Source organism: Urocitellus parryii, chromosome 2 (assembly GCF_045843805.1).
Source record: "Urocitellus parryii isolate mUroPar1 chromosome 2, mUroPar1.hap1, whole genome shotgun sequence".
NCBI lineage: Eukaryota > Metazoa > Chordata > Mammalia > Rodentia > Sciuridae > Urocitellus > Urocitellus parryii.
This window is the reverse complement of record NC_135532.1, coordinates 111,381,470-111,405,663: the sequence shown is the minus strand read 5'-3', so window position 1 is coordinate 111,405,663 and position 24,194 is coordinate 111,381,470. Positions and strand designations below refer to the sequence as shown.

General features: G+C 39.0%; 1 protein-coding gene across 1 annotated transcript in view; it reads right to left on the bottom strand.

Moving 5' to 3' along the window:
* Nucleotides 1-3,927, bottom strand: part of Cpb1 (carboxypeptidase B1) — a 30,366-nt gene extending 26,439 nt beyond the window's left edge. Inside the window, exons 1-2 of the mRNA XM_026406625.1 lie at nt 3,857-3,927; nt 3,673-3,748 (exon numbers count right to left, since the gene is read on the bottom strand). Of these exons, the coding sequence (XP_026262410.1) occupies nt 3,673-3,748; nt 3,857-3,927 (147 nt within the window). The remainder of the gene's footprint in view (nt 1-3,672; nt 3,749-3,856) is intronic.
* Between the last annotated feature and the right edge of the window lie 20,267 nt (nt 3,928-24,194).

Below are 24,194 nucleotides of genomic sequence, written 5' to 3'. Positions count from 1 at the left end.
GGTGAAATATGCAAGATGCAGGGGAATGAGTTATATGTTCAGATGTTATAAAACTGGAGTTACAAAATTACAAGTGTGGCAGAGAACCATACACAAGATTTGTTGGAAGGATATCTTTGAGTGACAGTCTGGTAAGAATACCACCTACATCAGCCAACTGGCTAATAACCAACGAGTCCTTTCTATAATGTTTCACAAAACAAGCACAAAAGCAAGATGGAACCTTAAAATCGTTTGAGAATATGACTGGCATATAAAAGAATGAATACTGGTGTTGGAATCCTTGGTTCGTCGAACGTTTATTTGTCCACCTTGCATTTGAGCATCTGATAGATCCCTTCATTGATCTTAAGGACATTTTCCCATTTTCCTTTCAAGTTAGAAAATGAAGCAACTTCTATTCCAGGCCTAATTTCAGACAGAGGGAGGAGCTTCCTATTGTAGCATCGACAATGAGACATGGGAACTGTGACAATACAAGATAGAGCAAAGCGTACCTTAAACTTGGAAAACAGATTTCAAGAAAGGCTAGAGAAAATAAAATGCATTTTATGGCAAATGTCTCCAATAAAGGGACCAGTATAACCTTGATTGCAAGGGGGTAAAATTAAATCCTTCCTATACAATTGCAGATGAAAGAGGAGAGGCTGCAGAGTGCAGCCTGGCCCAGATCTCTCCAATACATTCAGCTTTTAAAGGGCACTTTCAAAAGCTGGGAGGAAGGACACTTGGCCAAAGATGAATACGAATACTGGATGCCCTTGTAATGATCTTATCAGGAAGGCCACATCCCAGAATACACTACCACACACAATTGGTAGAGAGAATAATAAAAAAAAAAAAATCTCCTTTTTAATCATGTTGGACATTAAAAAAAAAAAAAAGGAAAAGAAAAGAAGAGGAAACATATGTCCTGCTTCTCAGAGCTAAGGCATAATGTTTGAAGAGAGAAACTGGGCCTCTTATTTGGCTTCTGTCCTTTCTAAGAAGGAATAACACTGTTCCTTGTATCGTATACTTCTACGGAGAGAGGAAATTACCATCAAGATAAGTTAAAAAATTTTCACATGCTATTTAAGCAGAAATGATTTCTCTGGAAAGAGAGCATTGAGGTCCAAGGTAGATGAGGAGATGGGTGATTCTACTGGCATGTAAATTGTATTCAGAATCTCAGATCTAATGCTAGCAACAATGAAACGTGCACAGTTCTTCCTGTTTAAGTTTTTCCTAAGTGTTTTACCTAAACTAACTCTCACAGCAATCCTCAAAGGTAATAGTATTATCAACATTATGCCAATGGGGAAGTTGAGTCTCAAAGAGGTGTCTGAAGCTTAGATACCCAGTGGTAGGGTCAGGAATTGAACAAAGCAGCCTGAGACCCGATTCTCTGCTCCTGCCCACCATAAAATGTTGAATTTTAGGGGCTGGAGTTAGGCTCAGTGCTGGAGCACTTGTTTAGCCTATGTGAGGCCCTGGGTTCGATTCTCAGCACCACATAAAATAAATAAATAAAATAAAGGTCCATCAACATCTAAAAAAAAATCATAGAAATGCTGAATTTTAGATAACTAGAAAAAAAAGGTACAGATGTGATTGCAGAACTTTTTCAGCAACATTGGAAGAAATAAGAGTTTGAAGGGCTTCCTGGGGAGTAATGGGGGCCCAGTCCTGGATTTCATGAACAGGTGAAGCCCAGAAGCAGGAGCTCCTAGGGCCTGGCATGGGTGCTGGCAGAGCCACAGAGGAAACTGGAAGCAGATGGACAGAAAAGGAAGCTGTGGTTTCTGGGAGTCAGACTCAATTAACTTCATCTTCCTGTTGAAAGAGACCCCTAGCCAGGAGAATACTGATACTTGATCTGTCAATCATTTGATGAAGTCTGCACTGAAATCTTTTTGACAAACTGGAAACATGCCTCTAACTTAGGGCAGTTGAGCAGACTTAACCACTGTGTCTCACACATCAGAGATGCTGATTAATGAGTTGAATGAGCACAACCATGCAGGAGGTCTCTTTTCTGTGCTTACCCCTGATCTACTTAATATTTTTCTTTATCAGTGACCAAAGTCAAAAAGGGATGCTTATCAAACTTGAGGGTAACACAAAGTTAGGGGGAAGAATTATTTCCTTGTTGACCGAATTCACTCTTAAAAAGATCTCAACATGCTGAAAACAGGCTATCAAGATAAATTTTAGCAGCATAAATCTAAAATCCCATATTTAGGTAAAAAAAAAAAAAGGTCAGTTAGGTAAGCAAAGAAGAAGGAATAGCTTGTTGAAAGGTGATTCATCTGAGGAAAAAATAACCTAATGATTTTGATTGAACACAGGTTTAACAGAAGCTAAGAATGTTCTATAAGGGCTCAAGATGCTAAAAAAAGTCTTAGACCCCATTAATAAATGTCTGCTTTACAAATGGAGGCAGGCAATGGTCCTGTATCATGTATTAATCAGACTGTACCTGGAGGCCAACTGTCAATTCTGGGAGCCACATTTTTTAACAGGAAATCCAGACAGACTGAGCCATATCCAGAGGTGACCAGAATGATCAAGGGTCTGTAAACTAGTGCTAAGAGAAATGATGAGAGGCCTGGAAAAGATAAATCTTAGAAGTAACACAATATTTGGTTCAGCTAGGTCTAATGGGCCAAAGTTAGAAAAGGCAGCCTTCAAATAAGAGGGAGAAAACAGGCTGACTTTTAAGGCAAATGGATGATTCCAGAAAGTAGTATATCTACTATCCCTGCAGGTTTTATTAGGGCTAGCAACCGGGGATGCCATTTCCTGGGAGGAAATTCCAGATTTGAGTGGAAGATTGGAATTGGTGACTTTCTCTTCTCTTTCAGTGTTAAAAACCTTGGATGATGTGAAATGCACTACCTTTTTCTTTCTTCACAATTTCAAAGCTAGAAAATGAAAGCGAGGTGGATAGATAGATATTTAGGAGCCAGGAGACTTGCTAATATGTTTGTGAAGAAACAGCACCAGTTCAAGTGGACCTATTTGTGATCAGCAATAACTTCCTGCCACATTACAGACGCAATTAAAAATGTTGGTTTCCACCCCATAAACAGTGATTTTTTTTAAAAAAAAAAAAGTAGCAGAGAGATTTTGGTTGCTTGAAAGCAAAATAAAAGTAAGGAAACCACTCATGGTTTTCGAATTTCTCCCTTTGCCTCCCCACCCGCCTCACATCATATCATTAAGAGGACCAAAATCAAGGTCATGAAACCTCAAGTTGTTTGATTTGGAATGAAAGAAAATCAAAGAGAACAGATGATACGTGAGTTGTGGAAATGAATTTGAAGTTGGACACAAGCCCAGTTCCTCAGTCATTTCCAAGTTGATCATTTTTCTTTCTTGCTTTAGAAGGGAAGTGGCTATACATTAGATGTTCTGTGACCTTTGAGACGGCTCCAGCTCACCCAGTTGTCACACTCTATCAGCACTTTGAAAAGTCTTTATGGATTTATAATACTATGGGGCTTGTGGCTATCTAAATTAGGCAGGAAAATCAGGTATCATGGTATTATGTGCTTTCCAAGGTTTTATTTCTTGCTACTGAAATGCTGTAGTTAATATTTCCTGTCATTCCTCCTTTGACGGAATCACAGTACAACCAGTTTTTAAAGCAGGTGTGAAGCAAACCTAATGTACATAATGGTTGCTTACCTCGTAGTTGCTGGCCAACTCACGGATTACGTCGAGGTGATTTTCATCTTCAACTTGAACACGGAATACCTCATGGCTAAATGGTGAGATAGGAGAAGAATAGGAAATTAAAAGTTGGGTCATGTGTCCAAACTTTTGGACTAACAAGGAAGAAGACTAGCTCTTTAAGGAATTGCTCACCTACCCTTCAAAGTGCTCACTAGAAGGATGAGCAGAGGCGAGGGCCGCGGTCACCAGAGCCAGGAACACCAACATTGTGTCTGACGAGGCCTGTTGGGTGACTCAGAGTGCCACCTGTCTTTATACGCGGAGTGTTCTTTACTCTCTCCTCCAAGATTGCAAATAAACACTATCAGATCTTGATTACTGGTTTTCCTGGCATTGCTGCCGTGGAAGCTGTGTGAAGTCTGAGAAGATCTCTCTCTCAACACCTGTGGAAACAGACCAAATTTATCTAATTTGGAGTTAGACCTTGAGTAGTCTGGTGCAAAATGTATTTTAAATAAAATCTATGTTGTGGTCTTTCTTTTTTTTTTAATTGAGAATTGTGTAAGTAAATTCTATAGATCTAAGTATAAAGTTTGATGCGTCTTGACAAATGTGTACACCTGTGTATGTTATGTACCAAACAAGGTATAGAACATTTCCTACCCCAAGAAGTTTCCTTGAGCACCTTTATAGCTCATTTCTGTGCTCTGAGCCTCTGCCCAATTTCTAGCTTTATGCATAAGTTTTGCTTGTCCACACTTTGTGCAAATGAGTTCTACCATATGCATGATTTTAAGATTTATTAGCTTATATTATTGTTTTGTTTTCATTATTGTTTATATTATTTTATTTTTTTTTAAAGAGAGAGTGAGAGAGGGGAGAGAGAGACAGAATTTTTAATATTTATTTTTTAGTTCTCGGCGGACACAACATCTTTGTTGGTATGTGGTGCTGAGGATCGAACCCGGGCCGCACGCATGCCAGGCGAGCGCGCTACCGCTTGAGCCACATCCCCAGCCCCCATTATTGTTTATATTATATTATTGTTTTGTTCCTTTTTATCACAAGTAATGTTCCATCGGATGAATATGCTATGATTTGTTCAGCTATTTTCCTTTTGATAGATATTTATGCTTCCAATTTTATGTTACTGCAAATAAAGCTGCAATAAACATTTTTGCACAAGTCTTTTTGTTGAGATGTATTTTCATTTGGACAAGGAGTGGATAAATATCTAAGTGGAACTGCTAAACAATAATGTTGATGTAGTTTTGGCATTAGAAGGTCTTACCATGCTGGGTGTCGTGGCACACACTTGTAATCCCAGGGGCTTGGGAAGCTGAGGCAGGAGGATCACAAGTTCAAAGTTAGACTTAGCAACTTAGCAAAGCCTTAAGCAATATAGAAAGATTCTGCCTTAAAAATAAATAAATTAAAGGGCTAAGGATGTAACCCATTGGTAAATATTCCCTAGGTTAAATCCTCAGTACCCCCCCCCCAAAAAAAAAGGGCAACCTACCATTTTTCCATAGTGGTGGCACCATTTGAAATTTTCACCAGTATCCAGTTGTTCTGATAGAACACAACCATATGTTTGTGAATATACATATATATGTTAGCCTCCTTTTTCTTCAATTTCCATGAAAAATCATACTGGGACTTTGGTATTGCATTAAGTCTACTTTTCCATTTGAGGATAACTAATATCATTTCAATATTGAGTCTTTCAACTCATGAGATCTGTTTACATTAATCTTGGTATTTGTCAAAAAGTGTGAAGAACCTGAGATTTTATTCTACCTGGAAGATAACAAGTTATTCTGCCACTGTCTCAAAGATATTGGCAGAAGACATGAGATTCCTGAGTCAGAATTAAAGACTTTATTAGTCATGGTAGAGCAAGCAGCATAAACTTCATGTTTGTTTGTGTCAGTTCTTTTACACATAGTCCCATGGGGTTGATGAGCAGGTGGGTCCAGGTGGATACTGGGTATATAGGTTTGTATTACAGGTGAGATATACTGAATTTAGGAACTCCAAATCTTAAGAGGGAATGATAGCAAACTTTCCCAACCTTTGCCCCGTAGGAGACATTCATTATCCTGGAAAGGAACAGACCCTTCTTTTGCTCGGGAGGGAGGCAACAGCTCTACTTTTCAATCTCTCTGTTGTACAAATATCATTGAAAAGGCAGTTCAGAATAGATGCTGTCCTAAGGTACAAAAATAGAGGGATTTATGGAGAATTGGTTCTCAATAATACCTACCACTTTCTATACCTTCTTTAATAATGAATTTTCCCATGAATATGCTACTCTGATCTGACAAGTTCTAGAACCAAATCCATTCTACTTATAAATGTGGCAGTTAATTGAAGTCAATATCAATAGGACTCCATGTGGTATGATAAGGCCCATCTGCAACATTACCTCAGCCATTCCTCCCCAGGGTCCCGGGCCCAACAAGCTGAACAAATTGCATAAACTCTCAGTTTCTACCTTGGAGAACTAGGCAGCTTTCTCCTAAAGTTTTAGTATTGACTGTTCCACTTACTTGAGTCAATAATCCGGGCACAACAGGATCTGTTAACTATTGCACGAACTCCACCATTGCCTGTAAGGAGGAAGTAATCTAGGGCAAGTTTATCATCCAGAACAATTCTGGGCTGAGAGTTGGGACTAACCCTAAAGTCTTCCAGGACTAACATGGTTTTTAATGCATTTGGTGTGTGTGTGTGTGTGTGTGTGTGTGTGTGTGTATGTGTTTTAAAATCCAATCCAGGATTGCATTTAATTGATGCTGTCTCTTTAGTCTTCTTTAATTTGAACCAGACCTTCAAACTTTATGTTTTATAATGTTGATATTTGAAAAGAGTACAAATTTGTCAGTTTGGTTTGTCTCCTTGTTTTTCATAATTTCATTAACAAATTAAAAAATTAAATCCCAATTATTTCCTAAGTATAAAAGATATAAATGTATCTATACTTTATTAACACAACTTAATAAAAAGTTGAAAAAATTCATTGATTTTGACAAGCCTACCTCTTTTGCAAGTATTATTAATTATTCCCTTCCGTTCACCCACTTACAATGATTTGCTTTTATCTCTGCATATTTTAATTTATTTTTGTATTTTGTATTAATTTATTTTGTATTGAATATTTTTGCATCTTTTTTTCCCACTAGGATTGCAAACTTCTTGAGAGATCAAACTGTATCTTATTCATTTTAATTTGTTTTGTAGCAGGTGCAGGCTTCTTTGTAGAATGAAAGAATGAAGACATAACCACAATCTGATATTTTCATAGTAATGCCACGTTATTTTGGCATTGTCCAATAACCATATTATAGGGATATTAAAATTAAGACAGATATTGCTTTCTTAGGAAGGTCACATTTTAGCCTTCTCTTGTATTAATGGCAAAATACTTTCCAGAACAAGTCACATCAAAGAAAAAAAATTATAAACTGAATCACCCTCCCACCATACTGAGAATTGTCAGTTTCCTTGGGGGAGAGGGTTCTTCTAAGAATCTTTTTTGTATTCAGAAGTAATGATTAAGTGGCGTTCCACATAGGAAGGATTTCTGATTATCACACCCATTTTATACTATGTTCCTGGTCCCCCAATATGGTGAGTCATATCATTTGCTCATTCTTCATAGAATCATTCTAAATCATCTTGCCTTTGGATTTAGCCCCTTTTAAAGTCTTTCTAGTCTCAACCTTTGCAATCCATCAATCCTGATTTAAGTTCTTTACCTACTTCACTTCCCTTTCCTAGGTTGCCCTCAAATTCCCTCTTGGTTGCATCTAAAAATAAAACTAAACTAGGTAAATGAAAGAGATACTTGTTATTCACAGAGCTGATAAGCTCAGCAACAGTGCTGACTTCACAAGCCCAGTTCACAATGGTTGTTTAGTCTGAGCCTTTCTTTTTGGCTAACTCTCTTATGAAATAAAAGGATGGACACTAATAGTTGAAGTTGTGCATCTAAGTGGGTTAGTAACCCATTTTTGAAAGATAATGTATTCCTCTCCAAATTTCTAACCCACCTCTAGATTGCATCCCAGTGGACTAACTTTGGACATGAACCTGTCTATCCTGGAGCCAATTCTAGTAGTGAGGATGATGGGATATGCTGATTGGCCAGGTCTGGGTCATGTGATCACCATCACCCATAGACCTTTAGCATAAGCCTCACACAAAATATTCAATACAGCTACTACTGCTGCTGCTGACACCCTTTCTAGGACAGATCTTGAGATCTCTTCTCTTATGTTTGTCATCAGCTTGCAAGTCAGCGTCAAGGTATTAGGTATCAGTGTCTTTGGTTTAAGGTACTCTAGGAAAATAAAAGTCTGACTTTTAACTTGGAAAACTAGAAGGGTCACATTAATTGTGACCCTTAATGTAATCACATTAACTGTTTCCTACGGTCTCTTAGCTGGAGCAGTCTCCAAACTTACAGAAGGGGTTCAGATCTGGATGACTAAAAAGAGTGGCAAATATGCACACACACACAAAGAGAACATAATCGTTTGTGGATGACTTTTGTTGCTATGTTTGGAGCTGTAAACATTGAAGAAAATATATCTCAACTGATGTTTTGTGGATCCATGTGGAGGGCAATCAGGATTTTTAGGTATTACATTTTTTTGTTAGGTGCTATAATTTCCTCATAGATTTAGAAACTTCTGCCTTTTGTATCATGTATTTATTTTTAAATTCCTCTTTTTAATTCACAGTCTTGATAATTAAGAAAACAAAAGGTAACTTTGTGTTCATCTCTGGTTCATGCAACAGTGTGGAACACTGTTTTGGAGAACCTGTAAGCTGCTAGTGGTATTATGATTCATCCTGTGTGATGTCTCAATTTTTTGAAGAACATTTTCCTGAGCATATTCCATGGTACAAAGTAGAAAAGATTTCTGAGTGCCAATATGTCTGCCTTAAGCTAAAACAAATGCAATCAAGGGACTCTGGCATATGACATTTCCTAAATACCTGGTGCAATAGAGGCCAAGAATAGTCAAGTCCAGGTAAAATTAGAAGACTCAGGACCATCTCCCCCGAGATAAGAGGAATACATTATCTTTCAAAATGGGTTACTAACCCACTTGGATGCACAAATATCCATTATTTGGATACTAAGCCAAACTTAGTGTCCCCCTATGTTTGGCTGTAAAACACTATCTTTGGAAGCATCAGTTCAGATCAGTGGGGATACATTCTGGGACTCTCTTGACTGTGTCCCTGGCTGTCATCACATTAACTTAAGGGTTTGGCCGTGTGGATTCCTTGATCTCTTTGTTTAACATTCAAGACTTTATTGTGATTCTCATGTTACTATCACTGGGCTAAGTGCTATGGGGTATTCAAAGATAAAAAGCGTTTGATTCCTGTTCTTCGATCCCTGACTGCCATGTATGAAGACATTTTAAGCACAAATATTAAGGAAGGAGTTTCCTTGATATCTTTCTCCTTTGTTTTAGAGTATGGGTAAATAATTTGGTCCAAAGGTGGTTCTGGACAGGTCATTCTTTTAGTTCTAGGAACTGATGTGGGAGAAGTTACTAGAAAACTGTTCTTCAGCATTAGAAGACCAAATGATAACCAGGAAAAGAAGCAAACTTGGAGGTGCGTAATTTCTGTTAAGTCAGAGAAAACAGTTCTAATTACTTGAAGAAGCTTAAGTGACTGTGCATGTATATGTGTCTGTTGGCTATTGAGTGGGAAGATTTTTACATAAAAACGATTCTCTCTGAAATCCTGTATCATCTTCTTTATTTGGTGTAGTTCAAATCTGCCCCAATGAATATGATTGTAGGAGTCCAGATTATAAGACCCCAGAACATGCCCCTTTAGCATATAGATTATTTTGGGAAACAGCAGACGGGAGAAACTCTGAAAACAGAATAGATGTTACCCTTTTATAAGAGAAAGTTACCTTTGTAAAGGAAATTTCCATTTGCATGGGTGTGGTCTTCTCTCTGCCAGGAAGAGAAGAATGCATGACAAACCTTACCCTTGTTTACTGTACTTTTCTTGCTTTTCTTGTAACGGGGTCTCCCCCACATCTTTTCAGCAGATGATGATATTTAAGACAACTTTCAGAGATTTTTTAAAATTTTTTCCTTGGGTATTTCTCATTTATACATGAGGAACACATATCAATAAACTTATGTTTGTTTTCTTAACATTAATCTGTCTTTTGTTATGGGGCTTCATCCCAACTAAAAATTCAGAAAGGGTAGAAGGGTACAAGTGGATAGATCATAATTTGTCTATCCATTCATATGATGATGGACATTTGGCTTTTTCCCAGATTTTGGCTATTGCAAATAAAATTGTTATAAACACTTATGAAAAAAAGGGGTAAAGGGAGAATTATTTTTGTTCTCCTATCTCATCATCATTTTCTATCATCAATTCTTTGATCACTTAACTTGGATTGTTTCAATTCTAATGTTAAAAATGCAATCAGATTTTATGTGATAGAGAAGGGAAGCCCCTAAATGGGAAGTTATTTCAGAAAAGATTTAGCTTTTGTTTTTTGTTAACATCTAATCGAAATAACTAACTGGTTCAGGCAATTCAAAGAAAATTCTTCTGATAAACTTCTGTACAAATCTGCCCAGTTATTTGTGAGCCAGCCAGAATTTTCCTAAAAATTGGTGGATATAGATGATTGTTAACCCAATCTGCTGGTATTTTTCTAAGGCGGGCAGAAATAACCTGAAAATGTTGTATAAGTATACCTATGTCTATTAACTTTGCATAATTATGTTTAATATTTGAATAAACTGCCTTCTATGAATAAGAAGAGGGAAGCTAGTAAACATTTGCTTAGCTTGCTTCCCCCTTGCATCTATTATTGTTGGTGTTTTTTTTTCTACATGATCATCATCATTAATAGGCAGAGTCTGCATATCTCTGGTGGGAATGCTGTTTATTACTGAATTGCAGACCAGTATTTTTGAAAGCTGGGAGATAAACACAAAAGCTTCATCCCATAAATCTTGCCACCTGAGTCATCAATTTGAGGTTCCACATTGAAACAGGGAAAACATCTTTAATCATGCAAATATTTGGAAACTGCAAGCATATCTCCATTTGGAATTTGGGAGATAATTAGAATGGACAAGTTATGATTGATTAACACATGAAGAATGGCTTAGTTAAAAGGCAGTTGCTTCTCTTTCAATCCTTGTATCAACATTTCATCAACAGGAATTAAGAAAACAGTATAACTGGGCTCCAGCTCCTTGCTGAGGGCAATTAATCAGGACAGAAGAGCAGGAGGTGAGTTGGAATGATACCAAACCCATGAACCTCTTCTCATTCCTACATTTACCTTGTTAATTCTCACAGGCCCTCTTAATGTTTTGATCTTTGATTTGTGCACTCGGTGGAGTTTAGGAGAAAATTCACAGGTATTTTGATTTATTAAATAAATGAATCACATATATTTCTGTTTACCATCTTTAGTTCCTTGGAAGCAGATCATGAAAAGAGGTTATGTCTTCATTTTAATTCGAACCTGAGAAATATTTGCTTAATTCTACTTTGTAAGGAAATGGCTATTTGTATTCTTAAAATGCTATAACAGAACAGAGAAGCTCCTTGAAACCTTTTGAGGACAAGGCTGTTTTTTTCTTTTTTTCTTTTTTTTTTTTTTGGTGCTGGGGATTGAACCCATAGCCTTGTGCTCACAAGGTAAGCACTCTGCCAACTGAGCTATATCCCCAGCCCCAAGGCTGGGTTTTAATAAATAAATGCTAATAATCTCTTATAAGTAGGAGAAAAAAAGCATAAAATCAATTCAAATTTTGATATTTTCTGACTACCTGTTTACTGTTTGCTTGATATGAATCTTGAAAAAGATCCACATTCTACTTTGTGTGGTTCCAACTCAATTCAAATTATTCTTAAAATTACTTTGGAAAGCGGTGACCCCAGGCACACAGATAACGCAGCCGGTACTGCCATCTGACAATCTGATTCCAACTACCGAGATTGATTTTGAATTTTTTCCCCTCTTTCCTGGTTTTAAGTCATCGAGATTCTCGTGTTTCTTTCTTCTTTATTGCCCTGAGGTAACTTTATAGCCTAACTTTATAACTTTATAGCCTAACTGTTGGATGACCACTTGGAGAGTCACTTGAGAGAAACAGGTTGACATTAGATTGTCCTGATGACATTACCAGGGTGGCATCTGAGTGCTCAGCAATCTGATCAGTGCAATAGATGTCATGACTTGGATTTTCACCCTTTGGGAGTGAAATATTTAATCCTGCAATGTTTTACAGGACATGCAAATGTCGAAGGTCTAGGAACCATGCTTGTAAGTAACAAAATCCTTCCAAAGAACTCTGAGAACATGGCTAAGTTGTCACCTGGTTTGAGACGTAAAAGGTCATCCCAGAATCCTTGATTGTTGGGTTTCCTTTTATCTTAGAGTTTTGGTCTCCAAACACAAGGCCGCTTGAGCTTGCCACTAATGACCTAATTTTGCAGCCCTACTTGCTGCTCCCCAACATTGTTGTTTTGATGGCTGTCAGAAGATATAACACAGACTTAGAAGTTTTCATTTTAGAATGTGGTGGTCCAGAAACTAATCAGATATGTACAAAGGGGTGTAAGAACTGTCCCCAAAGAGAACCACACCACGTACAAAGAAAAAGTCTTATTGGGATGCAGACAGCAAGGCTGACTCATCCAGAATGGAGTGCAGCAGCCCACCAGCAATATCTGGGAGCCTTTAAATCAAGGACAAGCAGAGGGGAGTGGTCAAACCACTGGAAGAGGTGGGGCTGACATTTGTGGTTGTAAGCAGTTAGTCAGGAAGGGTAAGTTTCTATTCTTGCTTAATGTTCAGGTCTTGGCGGGTCTTGGCAGGCCGTGGTGGGTCTTGGCTGGCCTACTTCCCTAAAAATGGGTAAAGATGCGGTGTTCAAGAGAAGAACCCACAAAGAAAAGTGATCATAACAATTAAAGCAAAAATTAATATTCTCAGGGAACACTGGGGCATGAGGCTGAAATGCACAAAAAAAGATCCCCTCTAGTTTTGAATCAGAACTGGTAAAATCAAAGGCACAGTCTTCCCTGTGATGGTCTTTGGTATTGCTTTCCAAACTACATGTAATGCCATCCCTGATACATGGAACATTGGCTGTTGACGGGTCCCAATTAGTGAGAGAGTGCCTCTGTGGATGGGCCATAGTTTTCATTCTCAGGATTGATGGGCCCACATCAGATTGCATGATAAACTTGCTGGAAACATGGTCTTGTATTTCCTAACAGCATTGGGTAAGCATTCAGTATCTGCATTTCAGAGTTGTTACACAAGGATAAATCAAATAGCAAATTAAATTTAGGTATGCCATCTGGTGCCTTTATTTTATGAATTCCAGCCCACAGGACAGGGCATGAATGTATAAGCCGTTGTCTTTTATTGTTGGACCTACCATCAGCATTGGGCAAATGTTAATCCACACTGTCATTCTTGGAAAGAGGAAGATTCTATAAAAGAGAATCTTTTTTTAGCTGTTGTAAGTTTTTTGTTTTAATAAAAATAAAGCACAACAGAAGAAAAACCAGCATGTACCCATCTCTCCAAGTGCAACATCTCAGCAGGCTCTAAGATCTCATCCACAAGGGGTAAATTGTTTGATGCGTAATTGTAAGCAGAACTGTAAAAAGCCACATTAGGCTTCCATGATTTTATTCTCTTCTGCTGGTAAAAGAAGATTACTTCTCCCTGAGCTCCTAATGGTTAAGCCTCTTACCACTTTTCCATTTCTGAGGATGTTCTTGATTTCTTCTGCTGGTGACTCCAAATGTCATGTCTTTACTTCACAGTGTTTTTTTCTAAGAAATCATGTTTTCCCATGTTTCTAAGGAAAATTTTTTCCTTCATTTATTTTCAGTTGACAGGTTAAAATTATATATATGTAGGTGTACATGATGATGTTTTGATAAGTGTACACTGGAATGGCTGAGTCAGGTCCTTAAATGTATGCATTGCTTCATGTATTTCTCACATTTTTTTTGTGGTGAGGACACATTTTAAATATAACTTTCATGAATTTTTGATTATACAACATATGTTTATTAACTTATTCATTTATTGTCACCATGATGTTCAGTGAATTTCTTGAACTTATTCTTCTTAACTAAAATTTTGTGTCCTTTGACAAAAATTTTTCTTAGCAATTCAAGATAAGCAGAATAAAATTTCTTTTATTCTTCTTTCAAAAAATATATATTTTTTTAAGTATTTTTGCTTTATTTATTTATTTTTTGATGTGGTGCTGAGAATCAAACCCAGTGCCTCACATGTGAGAGGCAAGCTCTCTGCCACTGAGCCATAACCCCAGCCCTCAAAACTTATATTTTTAAAGTATCCCTTTTTTTGGGGGGGAGGGGGGACAATAGGTCTATTTTCACTGAATGGTTTAATGTAAAGTATGCATTTACAGACGTGGAATTACATTTTGGTGCTATCGTTTGGGAGTGGTTTTATCTCTGAATACTGATGCCAACCTGGTTCTCTTGCAGCATTTGCTTGGACGCTGTGGTCACCGGGACAGTAGAGCTGCTTTTCAAGGATTTTTGTAGGTTTTTAGCTATCACTATAAAAAGAGTCCTCTGTTTCCTAGGCTAATAAAAGTCTTAATGATATGTACATCCAACAGATGGGGCAGAGGACTGTTTTGGCAGTGGGCAGTTGGAATTGGCCCTCTGTCGTTTGTTCCAGGCTCTCACTAAAGTCAATGAAAGGTAATTTTCACACACGATTTAGTTCAGAGTATAAAATGTTGGGAAGAGTAGCTGGTGAAAGTCCAATGGGCATGAGGGTCGCAGTTGGTAAAAGTTTTGTTTGATGGCAAATGTGAAGTGACAGAGTGACAGGTTGATGAAGAGCAATGCAGGATGGAGCCATGGGTCCTGGACATGGCAGGGTTTCAGAGGCCCATCGAAGGACACAGCTGAGGTGATTATCCCCAACATCCCTGGCACAAGGTTTAATGATGAAAACTCCTCCTGCCTTCCCTGTTTTCTTCCACTTCCGCTGGCTCACTCCAGTATCATCTCCATTTTTTGAAGCAAGTTTGTTTGCTCACATTCTCTTTTAGCATTTGTCTAACCAAAGGTTCCAAAAGACAGTGTTCACCAAAAAAATTACAACTGTGTCACCAGATCATCGTAAACGTACTGGAAATAACTGGAATATACTACCCACAGCAGCCATGCAGGGTGAGGCATAAGGCTAGACCATGGTTTTCCCTGATGGTGGTGAAGGGCTATCATATTTAATGCTGATAAGGTTTTCATGGGTTGGAGTATTGGTCTAGAGACAGGTTCACAGTTAAAAATTACGGACTGAAACTGCTAGCAACTTTGCTCTTTTTGTGCACTTATGTTAATGATTCATGCATATTAATAACCTATGTGCATTTGAGTAAAAAATGTCAGCAATTTTTTTTTGTTTATTTTATTTTTGATACTGGGGATTGAATCCAGGGGCACATAATCATTGAGCTACATCGCCAGCCTTTTTATTTTTTATTTTGAGACAGGGTCTTGCTAAATTGCTTAGGGCCTCGCCAAGTAGCTGAGGCTCGTGGTGAACTTCTCATCCTCCTGCCTCAGCCTCTAGGTCCCTGGGATTGCATGCATGCACCACTATACCCTACTCAGCAATGTTTTTGACTTGTGTATTGTATCTGATGTTGGTGAATTTTGGATATGCTTTGATGTAGGCATGACCTGTATGGAGAACATGTTCAGATTCTAGTTGTTTCTACTGTTAAATTTGTAAAGGCAAGCACTGCCACGGCATATACAAAGACTATGTGACAAACTAGAAAGCAGATTATAATCATGGAATTATTAACATTTCATTTGACTTCTGTAGGGTTTCTCAACCTTGGCACCATTGACATTTTGACCTAGATAATTCTCTGTTGTGAGCATTGCCCTTGGCCTTGTAGGACAGAACGTAGCATGCCTGACCTCTATCAGTAAGACATAAATAACATTCCCCTCACCCCCATACCCTCCTCCCATCTCAACTTGTGATAACCAACAATACCTCAGATATTGCCAAATAGTCCCTCAGGGTTCAGTCGGCTGGCTCTACTGAGAACCACTGGTCTGCTGGTATAATTATCTCGCTTCCAAATCAATCAGTGACTTGCCTGAACCTTTGTAAGACTGCAGACATGAAGGAGGAGGCAAACCGGGAAGAGGGAAAACATGAAGAATGGACACAGCAATGTCCTTGACTGTTGACTGGCTCCATCACTATCACGAAGAACCTATGAAGTGTCAAATAACAAGAGGTCCTTAAATGTTGGCATCAAGCATATTTGCTGCAATAGATCCTTCTCTGAGACTGCGCCGGGCAGAGAGTTTGGTGGTCTTGGAGGTGCTAACAGTTCTGTGAGTTGGAGTGGAACAACTGTACCCATGAGAAGCCCTGTAGCAGGGCCTGAGGAGTGAGGCTGGGCAGTGACCAGGCCATTTCCCAAGAGGACAGTGATAACCCACGGGAGTTGTTTCCTGGATAGAAGAAGCTTGGTTTCTTTAAAGTTCCTTGGCATTTGTTCCTTGGGAACATCTGCAAGTGCTTCCAGTCTCCCGGGATAACTCAGTTCCCTGCAATGTCCAGCTGGGCTTAGAAATGGTGACCATGGCTAATAGGGCTGGATACTTTCTTATTCCTCCTCATCTCCCTCGGGCTCACTTTCCTCTGCCCTTTGGGTGAAGGCAAGCTGAGACAGGGAAAACTAGGGACTGCCTACTTATTTCTGTTTTCTTCCTGCTTTATTTATGAAACTGTATCCCCAAAGTGAAGTGAAGAAAAGGGACCCATTTCTTACTAGTTCTTTTTTCTTTGTGATCCAGTTAAATGAGTTGCTAACCTTGACGTTTTCCCTTAGTCTTTAGTGAGTTCTGGTCTCTGGCCTCTTTCATACTATTTAAAAAACAAAAACAAAAACAAACAAACAAAAACACCTGTGCAGGCACTAAATAGTCTCCCTTATTTATATTTTTCCTTTTATCATTAACATATAATTTTAAGAGAAAACAGACTACAGAATTCTAAAGACCCAAAGAAATTTGCTTATTTCTGAGTCATAAAATTCTTAAAATGGTAGAGTTGTTCAATTTCAGAGAGGACCGTTTCAATATTGGAGTGAATAAAAGACTATGCTTCAGTTATATTTTGAAGGTATAGGCCAAGGTGAATTTCAGAGGGTCTAAGAGTAATTGTGGGGAACCAGAATATGTCACCCCAAAATGTGAAGGGTTGTTGTTGTTGGCAGACAAGAAGAAGGAGATACCAGGAAAGCTCTAAGAATATCCTTCATTTTTTCAAAAGTAAGACACAGAGTTAAAAAGACAAAAAGATACCCTGCCCCTCTACTAGGGAGAACAAAGGTGACCCCCGAAAGACAAGATCAGACCTTTACTGACCTGGTTCTAGAGATGGTACCAGAGAAATCTACATTAACAAGCTTCATCAACTAGCCTGCAGTTATTTGCCTTTCCCCAGCTGCCAGCTCTAGAACTTCTAAGTCCTTTTCCTTTGTTTGTTGTTTCTCAAAAGACTCACCTGTTCTTTGTTGAAGATGCTAACACAAGCTGGGATTCAATGACACCTCTCTGAGAACCATTCATTCCCTGGGTTTTGCCCATGAACGTGTTCAATATAAGTGTGAATATACTTCTATTTTTCTCTTGTTAATCTGTCTTTTATAGTATCTGTTCCAGTTTATTCCAGCTAAGGATTTATGTGGTTATTCTTCCTTCTGCTATAGTTTTGGTGACCAGGAGGTGGGGTTTGGGGGACATTCCACTTGCTCCAGAGCCTGCAGATGGGATTCTGGGAAAACTGGCGGGAGCCAGGGAAAAGGTTAAATTTTACCAAAGGCAGATCTCTCTCTGAAATGCTCAATTGTGAGAGAAAAGTGAAAATTTCTCTTTCTCACTTGTTTTCCAAAGTCAGATTAACAGAAGGACACTTGTAAGAATTAGCTTGAAGTGTGACTCCGGATCTTGGGGTACCCACTGGTTATTGGCCCTTTCCCCTCCATGGCCAGCTATTGCTTTCCTGCTCGGATTGTGTGTGGCCTGAGAGCTTGGCTGTGTGACCAGTGAAAATCTCCTCTGGTCTCTTCCAGCTGGGGAGTCAGGTCCTGGCTTATGTGGGGCCAGCACTCTGCAGGCTGGAAACCTGAGACATGAAGTGCTCTTTGTCTCACTGGGTCCCCTCTCAGGGGACTTTTTTAAAATAAGCAGTCCTGAAAATAGGGATGTAAGGATACAGAAAAAGAAAAAGTCTCAAAAGAGAAGCACTCATGAACCCTTGAGATGTAGGAAATGCCCCATGAACCTCTGAAAAGCAAACCAAGCAATCCAGCCCCTGTCCTTAGGCAGAGCCTTGGCCCATGCCCTAGATCCATGCCCTCACCTGCAAAAAGTATCATGAGGACAATATGTGAGTGCTGGGAAACTGGTGCAAAATTGGGTGACTTCACCTGAGTCCAGCTCCTAGCAACTGCCCCTCTATAAACATTCACACCCCACACCAAGGCGCTGCTGTCTTTCCCTCTGGGACGACTGTGTTGTCCCTTGCTTTACCTTCAAAACTTCTCACTGTCAAGATATTGGCATTTTCCCTTGAATGTGTATCTGCTCTCCTGGATAAATCTGTCTGCCTCTGTCTCCGAGTGGCGTGTGATTTGAAATTCTTTCCCAGCATGTTTTCCAAGGACCCTACTCTCCTGAGTTGAGGTCCCACTTTCCAGTGACATTACCAGTCCATAAAAGGTTTTTGTCCCTTTAACCTTCATTGCTTTGGGATAGTTCTGGGAAGATTCCATACCTGTAATGCAGGCCCAGTGTTACACCTGGCAAGTCTGAGCCCGGAGCCATCCCGCATGTTGTAGAAGACCAGAGACACTATCTTTCTGCAGGAACGCGTCCTAACTGGCTGTGGCAACAGAAAACTTGGCTCTTCTGGGCTGTCTCTGGAAGTGAACTACATGTCGTGGGCTACATCTCTGCAGATGCCTTGGGCATCTGTGGTTAATCCATATGGGGCTGATTGCCTTTGGACTTGAGGCACTTGGTAGGAATACCTTTTTTTTAAAAAGTTTGGTTTAGTCGGTTGAGTTTCTGGTATTGAGAGCCTCCTAGGAGCAATTATTAAAAAAAGGCCTGAGGCTGGGGGCAGATGGCAGATTAGAGTGAGGGAGCATTTCTCCTAGCTCGCTACCCAGAACTCAGGCAGCAGGAGTATTGCTTCTCCTGGAGGCTTAGAGTGAAAAACCTGAGTCTGGAGGGGCAGCCTGTCCTAACCGAACCAGGCAGTTTGACTCATTAAATGGATCAACAACAACAACAACAAAACCAAACAGTGGCCCTGAATTTATCAATCCTCCTCTGGGGAGACAAGACCCAGGAGCTATCTTGGGACCAGCTCCAGTTGTCAATAGGAACTGGAGGCCAGATCCCGGAGTCTGTAGTTATGTCCGCTAAACCCGAGTCTAACAAACCCAAGGAAAATCAAAGAGAGAGCATTTCACCAGGGGAACACAAGCTAGAGAGGCCAGAGGGATCCTGGCTCTCCCCAGCCCTGAGGCCTGTGGCTGGTTGGGACTAACAAGGCCAGCAGATTGCTCTCAGTGCAGTTGAGGTCTGGCACATGCGTGGTCCCCTGGTCCCTGTGTCTCTGGCACCCACCTGAGTTCTGCCAGGTCCTGGTACCAGCCTGGTCCCTGGACCCCTCCCTGCTGTCGCATCCACTGGGTCCCCCAGACCCTGCAGGGATCCAGCACAGGTCTGGCACCTGCCAGATCTGGCACCCACAGGGTCCTCAGCCCAGAGCCCAGCCTGCCAGCCTACCACTAGGGCCCACCAGCTAGGCCCACCAGACACAACCAGCTGCTTTGCCACCCAGTAGCTGCCCCACTGACTGAACTCTCCACTTGGCTGCCAGGCCCACCTGCCCCAGCCAGTGGTTTGGCCACTCAGCTGCCAGCCTGGACTGCCCACACCAAACTCCCCAGAAAGGGAGTCTGGAAGTCTTAAATCCTGACCTACAATTCGGTGAGAAGCATAGTAAAAAGGGAGGACAGGACAGCCCATGCCCACACTCCACACTCAGCTCATGCCTCAAGAAGAAACAAAGCCAGGTGGGCACAGACCGTAACGCACACATTCACTGACTAGTTTGTCCACCATGGGGGACAGGACTGCTCACTTTCTTAATTTTTCACCAAGATTTTTGTTTCCTTTTTTAATTTTGCTGCTTTGTTTTCTGTATTTGGCTTTTGTTTTATCTGAATGTGTACTGATTGATTCAAGAACTCCTATACATAGATGTATTCATTTCTCTCTCCTCATTTCTGGCTCCCCCCTTTTTTGAAGGTGTTATTTTCCCATGCTCTGTTTTTTAAGGGTCAGGGTTTTTGATTGGCATATTTTGATTTTGTTTTGTATAATCTTTGCCACTACTCTCCCTTGTCTAACTCTTTTTTTCTATTGCTGACAGCCAAATTCCATTCTTTTTCTTCTCCTCTGTTTTTTTTTTTCATACCCTTCCTCATTAACAATATATCCTAAGTTACTGCTGCATCTGCCCTGTTTACCCTTTGGAATAGTAAATACATCTTCCCTCTTAACTCTTCTTACACCCTTAACACCTCTTAATACAAATTGATGTACATAATCCTTCCACTACCACCAACACCACAAGAATAATTAATACTGTAGAAGCCATACACAACACCTGTTGTTTGATCTTATGTCAGACAAAATTCATGACTATTTTCTGTTTTTACTGGTGGAAAATTCCGATCTTACTATTTCTGCATATTAACACTGTAGATATCAATATAAGAACTAAGAACCTGGTCTACTGCTGTATATTGTTTGCATAGATTGTTGCTCCCATTGGGCTCTCCTCCAATATGTGAGGTACTACTACCATGCAGGGACACTATAGACTTGTAAGGTAGAAACTCTACAGCTTCAGATGCATCCAGTTAGATGGGTAGATACATGAACAATATGAAAAAAACAAGGGAACAAACCATCCCAAACAACACAATACCTCAAAAAACAAAAAACAAAAACAAAAAAAACCCAGAAACCTCCATCAACACCACAGTGGGGGAAATGTCAGAGATGGAATTCAGAAAGTTCATGTTTCAACTGATCGATGAGGTAAAAGATGATATAAGAAATGAAATCAGAGAAAATACAAGAAGTGAAAGGTCAGTTCAATAAGGAGATCGAAACCCTGAAGAAGAATCAGTCAGAAATCCTTGAAATTAAAGAATCAATAACCCAAATTAAAAATTTATTGGAAAGCATCACCAGCAGACAGGACCACTTGGAAGTCAGTTTTGGGCAAAGAAGACAAAACATATAATCTTGAGAATAAAATTAACCATGGATAAGAGATGTTAAGAGACTATGAACAGAACTTCCAAGAAATATGGAATAACCTGAAAAGGCCAAATATGAGATTTATCAGGGTAGATGAAGGTTCAGAGATACAAACCAAAGGAATGCACAATATTTCAATGAAATAATATCTGAAAATTTCCCACCCTTAGGAATAAAATGGAAAATCAAATACAGGAGACAGAAGATATACAGGACCCCAAACATACAAAATTACAACAGACCCACACCAAAGCACATTATTACGAAAATGCCTAACATACAGAGTAATGACAGAATTTTGAGGCTCCTAGAGAAAATGACAGGTCATAGGGATACCAGTCCCAATCTCAGCTGATTTCTGTACCTAGACTCTCAAAGCTAAAAGGTCTTAGAATAATATATACCAAGCTATGAAAGAAAATGAATGCCAGACAAGAATACTATGGACAGCAAAATTAAGCTATAGAATTGACAATGAAATAAAAACCTTCCATGATAATCAAAAGTTAAAAGAATTCACAGCTAAAAAGCCTGCAAGACAAAACATACTCAATAAAATATTTCATGAAGAAGAAATGAAAACATCAAAGTAAAAACCAGCAAGGAGAGGAGCTACACAGAAGAATAATCAATCAAAGAAGAAACTAATTCAAAATAAAAATCAGAAATAAAATAACAGGGAATAAAAATCATATCAATAATAACTTTGAAGGTAAATGGCCTAACTCCTTCATCAAAAGACATAGACTGCTATTTTGTGTTAAAAAACAAGACCCAACAAACAATACGCTATCTCTAAGAGATCTATCTCATAGGCAAGACTATTCATGGACTCAGGTAAAATATCGGTAAAAACATATCATTCTCATGGATCTTGTAAACAAGCAGGGGTTTTTACCCTCATATAAGATAAAGTGGAATTCAAGCCAAAGTTAATCAGAAGGGGAAAAGAAGGATATTTCATACTCCTTAAGGGGATTATACATCAACAAGACATAACAATTATAAATATTTATGCCCCAAACAATGGAACATCTACGTACATCAAACAAACACTTCTCAATTTTAAGAATCTAGTAGACCACAGCACAATAATAATATTGGGTGACTTTAACATGCCTCTCTCATCACTGGATAGATCTTCCATGTAAAAACTAAGTGGAGTTTTAGAACCAAAAAAATACAATTAATAATCTAGACTTAACAGACATATTAGGAAAATTTCATCCATCAATGACTGAATGCACTTTCTTCTCAGCAGCACATGGATCCTTCTCTAAAATAAACCATATCTTAGCCCACAAAGCAAATTTGAGCAAATAAAAAAAAATAGAGGTAATACCTTGCATTCTATCAGGTCATAATGGGATAAAATTAGAAATCAATGATAAAATAATAAATAGAATCTACTTTAACAACTTGAGACTAAACAATATAATACAGATGACCAATGGACAGCAGAAAAAACATAGATAAAAGAGGTAAATGAGGATAGTGATAAAACACGTCATAATCTCTGGGACTCTATGAAGGTCATTCTGAGAGGAACATTTACTGCATTGAGCTCATTCATTAAAAGAATAGCAAGCCACCAAATAAATAACCTAACACTGTATCTCAAAACCCTAAAAAAAGAAGAAAAAATCAACACCAAATTCAGTAGAAGGCAGTAAATCATTAAAATGAGAGCTGAAATCAATGAAACTGAAGTAAAGAAACAAAAATTCAAAAAAGAAAATCAGTGAAAATAAGTGTTGGGTCCTTGAAAAAATAAATAAAGTTGATGAACCCTTAGCCAAGCTAATGCAGAGAAAGAGACAAAAAACTTAAGTTACTAAAATTTGTGATGGAAAAGGAAATATCGTCACAGACACTATTGAAATACAGACAATAATCAGAAACTATTCTGAAAAATCTATACTCCAACAAAATAGAAAATCATGAAGACATCATCAGATATCTAGAGATATGTGACCTAACCAAACTGAATCAGGAGAACATAAAAAATTTGAACAGATCAATTTCAAACAATGAAATTGAAGACACCATCAAAAGCCTACCAACAAAGAAAACCCCCAGGACCAGATGGATTCTCAGCCAAGTTCTATAAGACCTTTAAAGAAGAACTTACACAAATACTCCTCATATTATTGCAAGAAATATAAAAGGAGGGAACCCTTCCAAACTCATTCTATGAAGCTAGTATCACCCTAATACCCAAATCAGACAAAGACACATCAAGAAAAGAAAACTTTAGGCCAATATCTCTGATGAATATAGATTAAAAAATATATTTTTTGGGGGGATACTCGGGATTGAACTCAGGGGCACTCAACCACTAAGTCATATCCCAGCCCTTTTTTTGTAGTTTTATTTATAGACAGGTTCTCACTGAGTTGCTCAGTACCTCGCTTTTGCTGAGGCTGGCTTTCAACTTTTGATCCTCCTGCCTCAGCCTCCTGAGTTGCTGGGATTATAGGTGTGTGCCATTTGCCTGGAGCAAAAGTTCTTGAAAACATACTGGCAATGTGCATACAAAAACATTAAAAAGAGAGTGCACCATGATCAAGTGGGGTTCATTCCAGGGATGCAAGTTTGGTTCGACACATGGAAATCAACATAATTTATCACATCAATACACTTAAGGATGTGAATCACATGATTATCTCAATAGATGCAGAAAAAGCACTTGACAAAATACAGCACCTTTCGTGTTTAAAACACCAGAAAAACTGGGGATAGTAGAAACATACCTCAACGTGGTAAGTGCTATCTATGTTAACCCAAGGCCAACATCATTCTAAATGGAGGAAAAATTGAAAGCATTCCCTCTAAAAGCTAGAACAAGACAGGGATGACCTCCTTCACCACGTTTTTTCAACATAGTCCTTGAAACCCTAGCCAGATGAAAGACATTAAAGGGATACAAATAGGAAAAGAAGAACTAAAACTATTTGTAGTTGCTGAAGACATGATTTAACCCCTAGGCCCAACTCTCCATCATGTCAGTTTAGGAACTGACTTTCCTTAACAAGACCCCCCAAAACTCCATCAGAGGCCTTCTA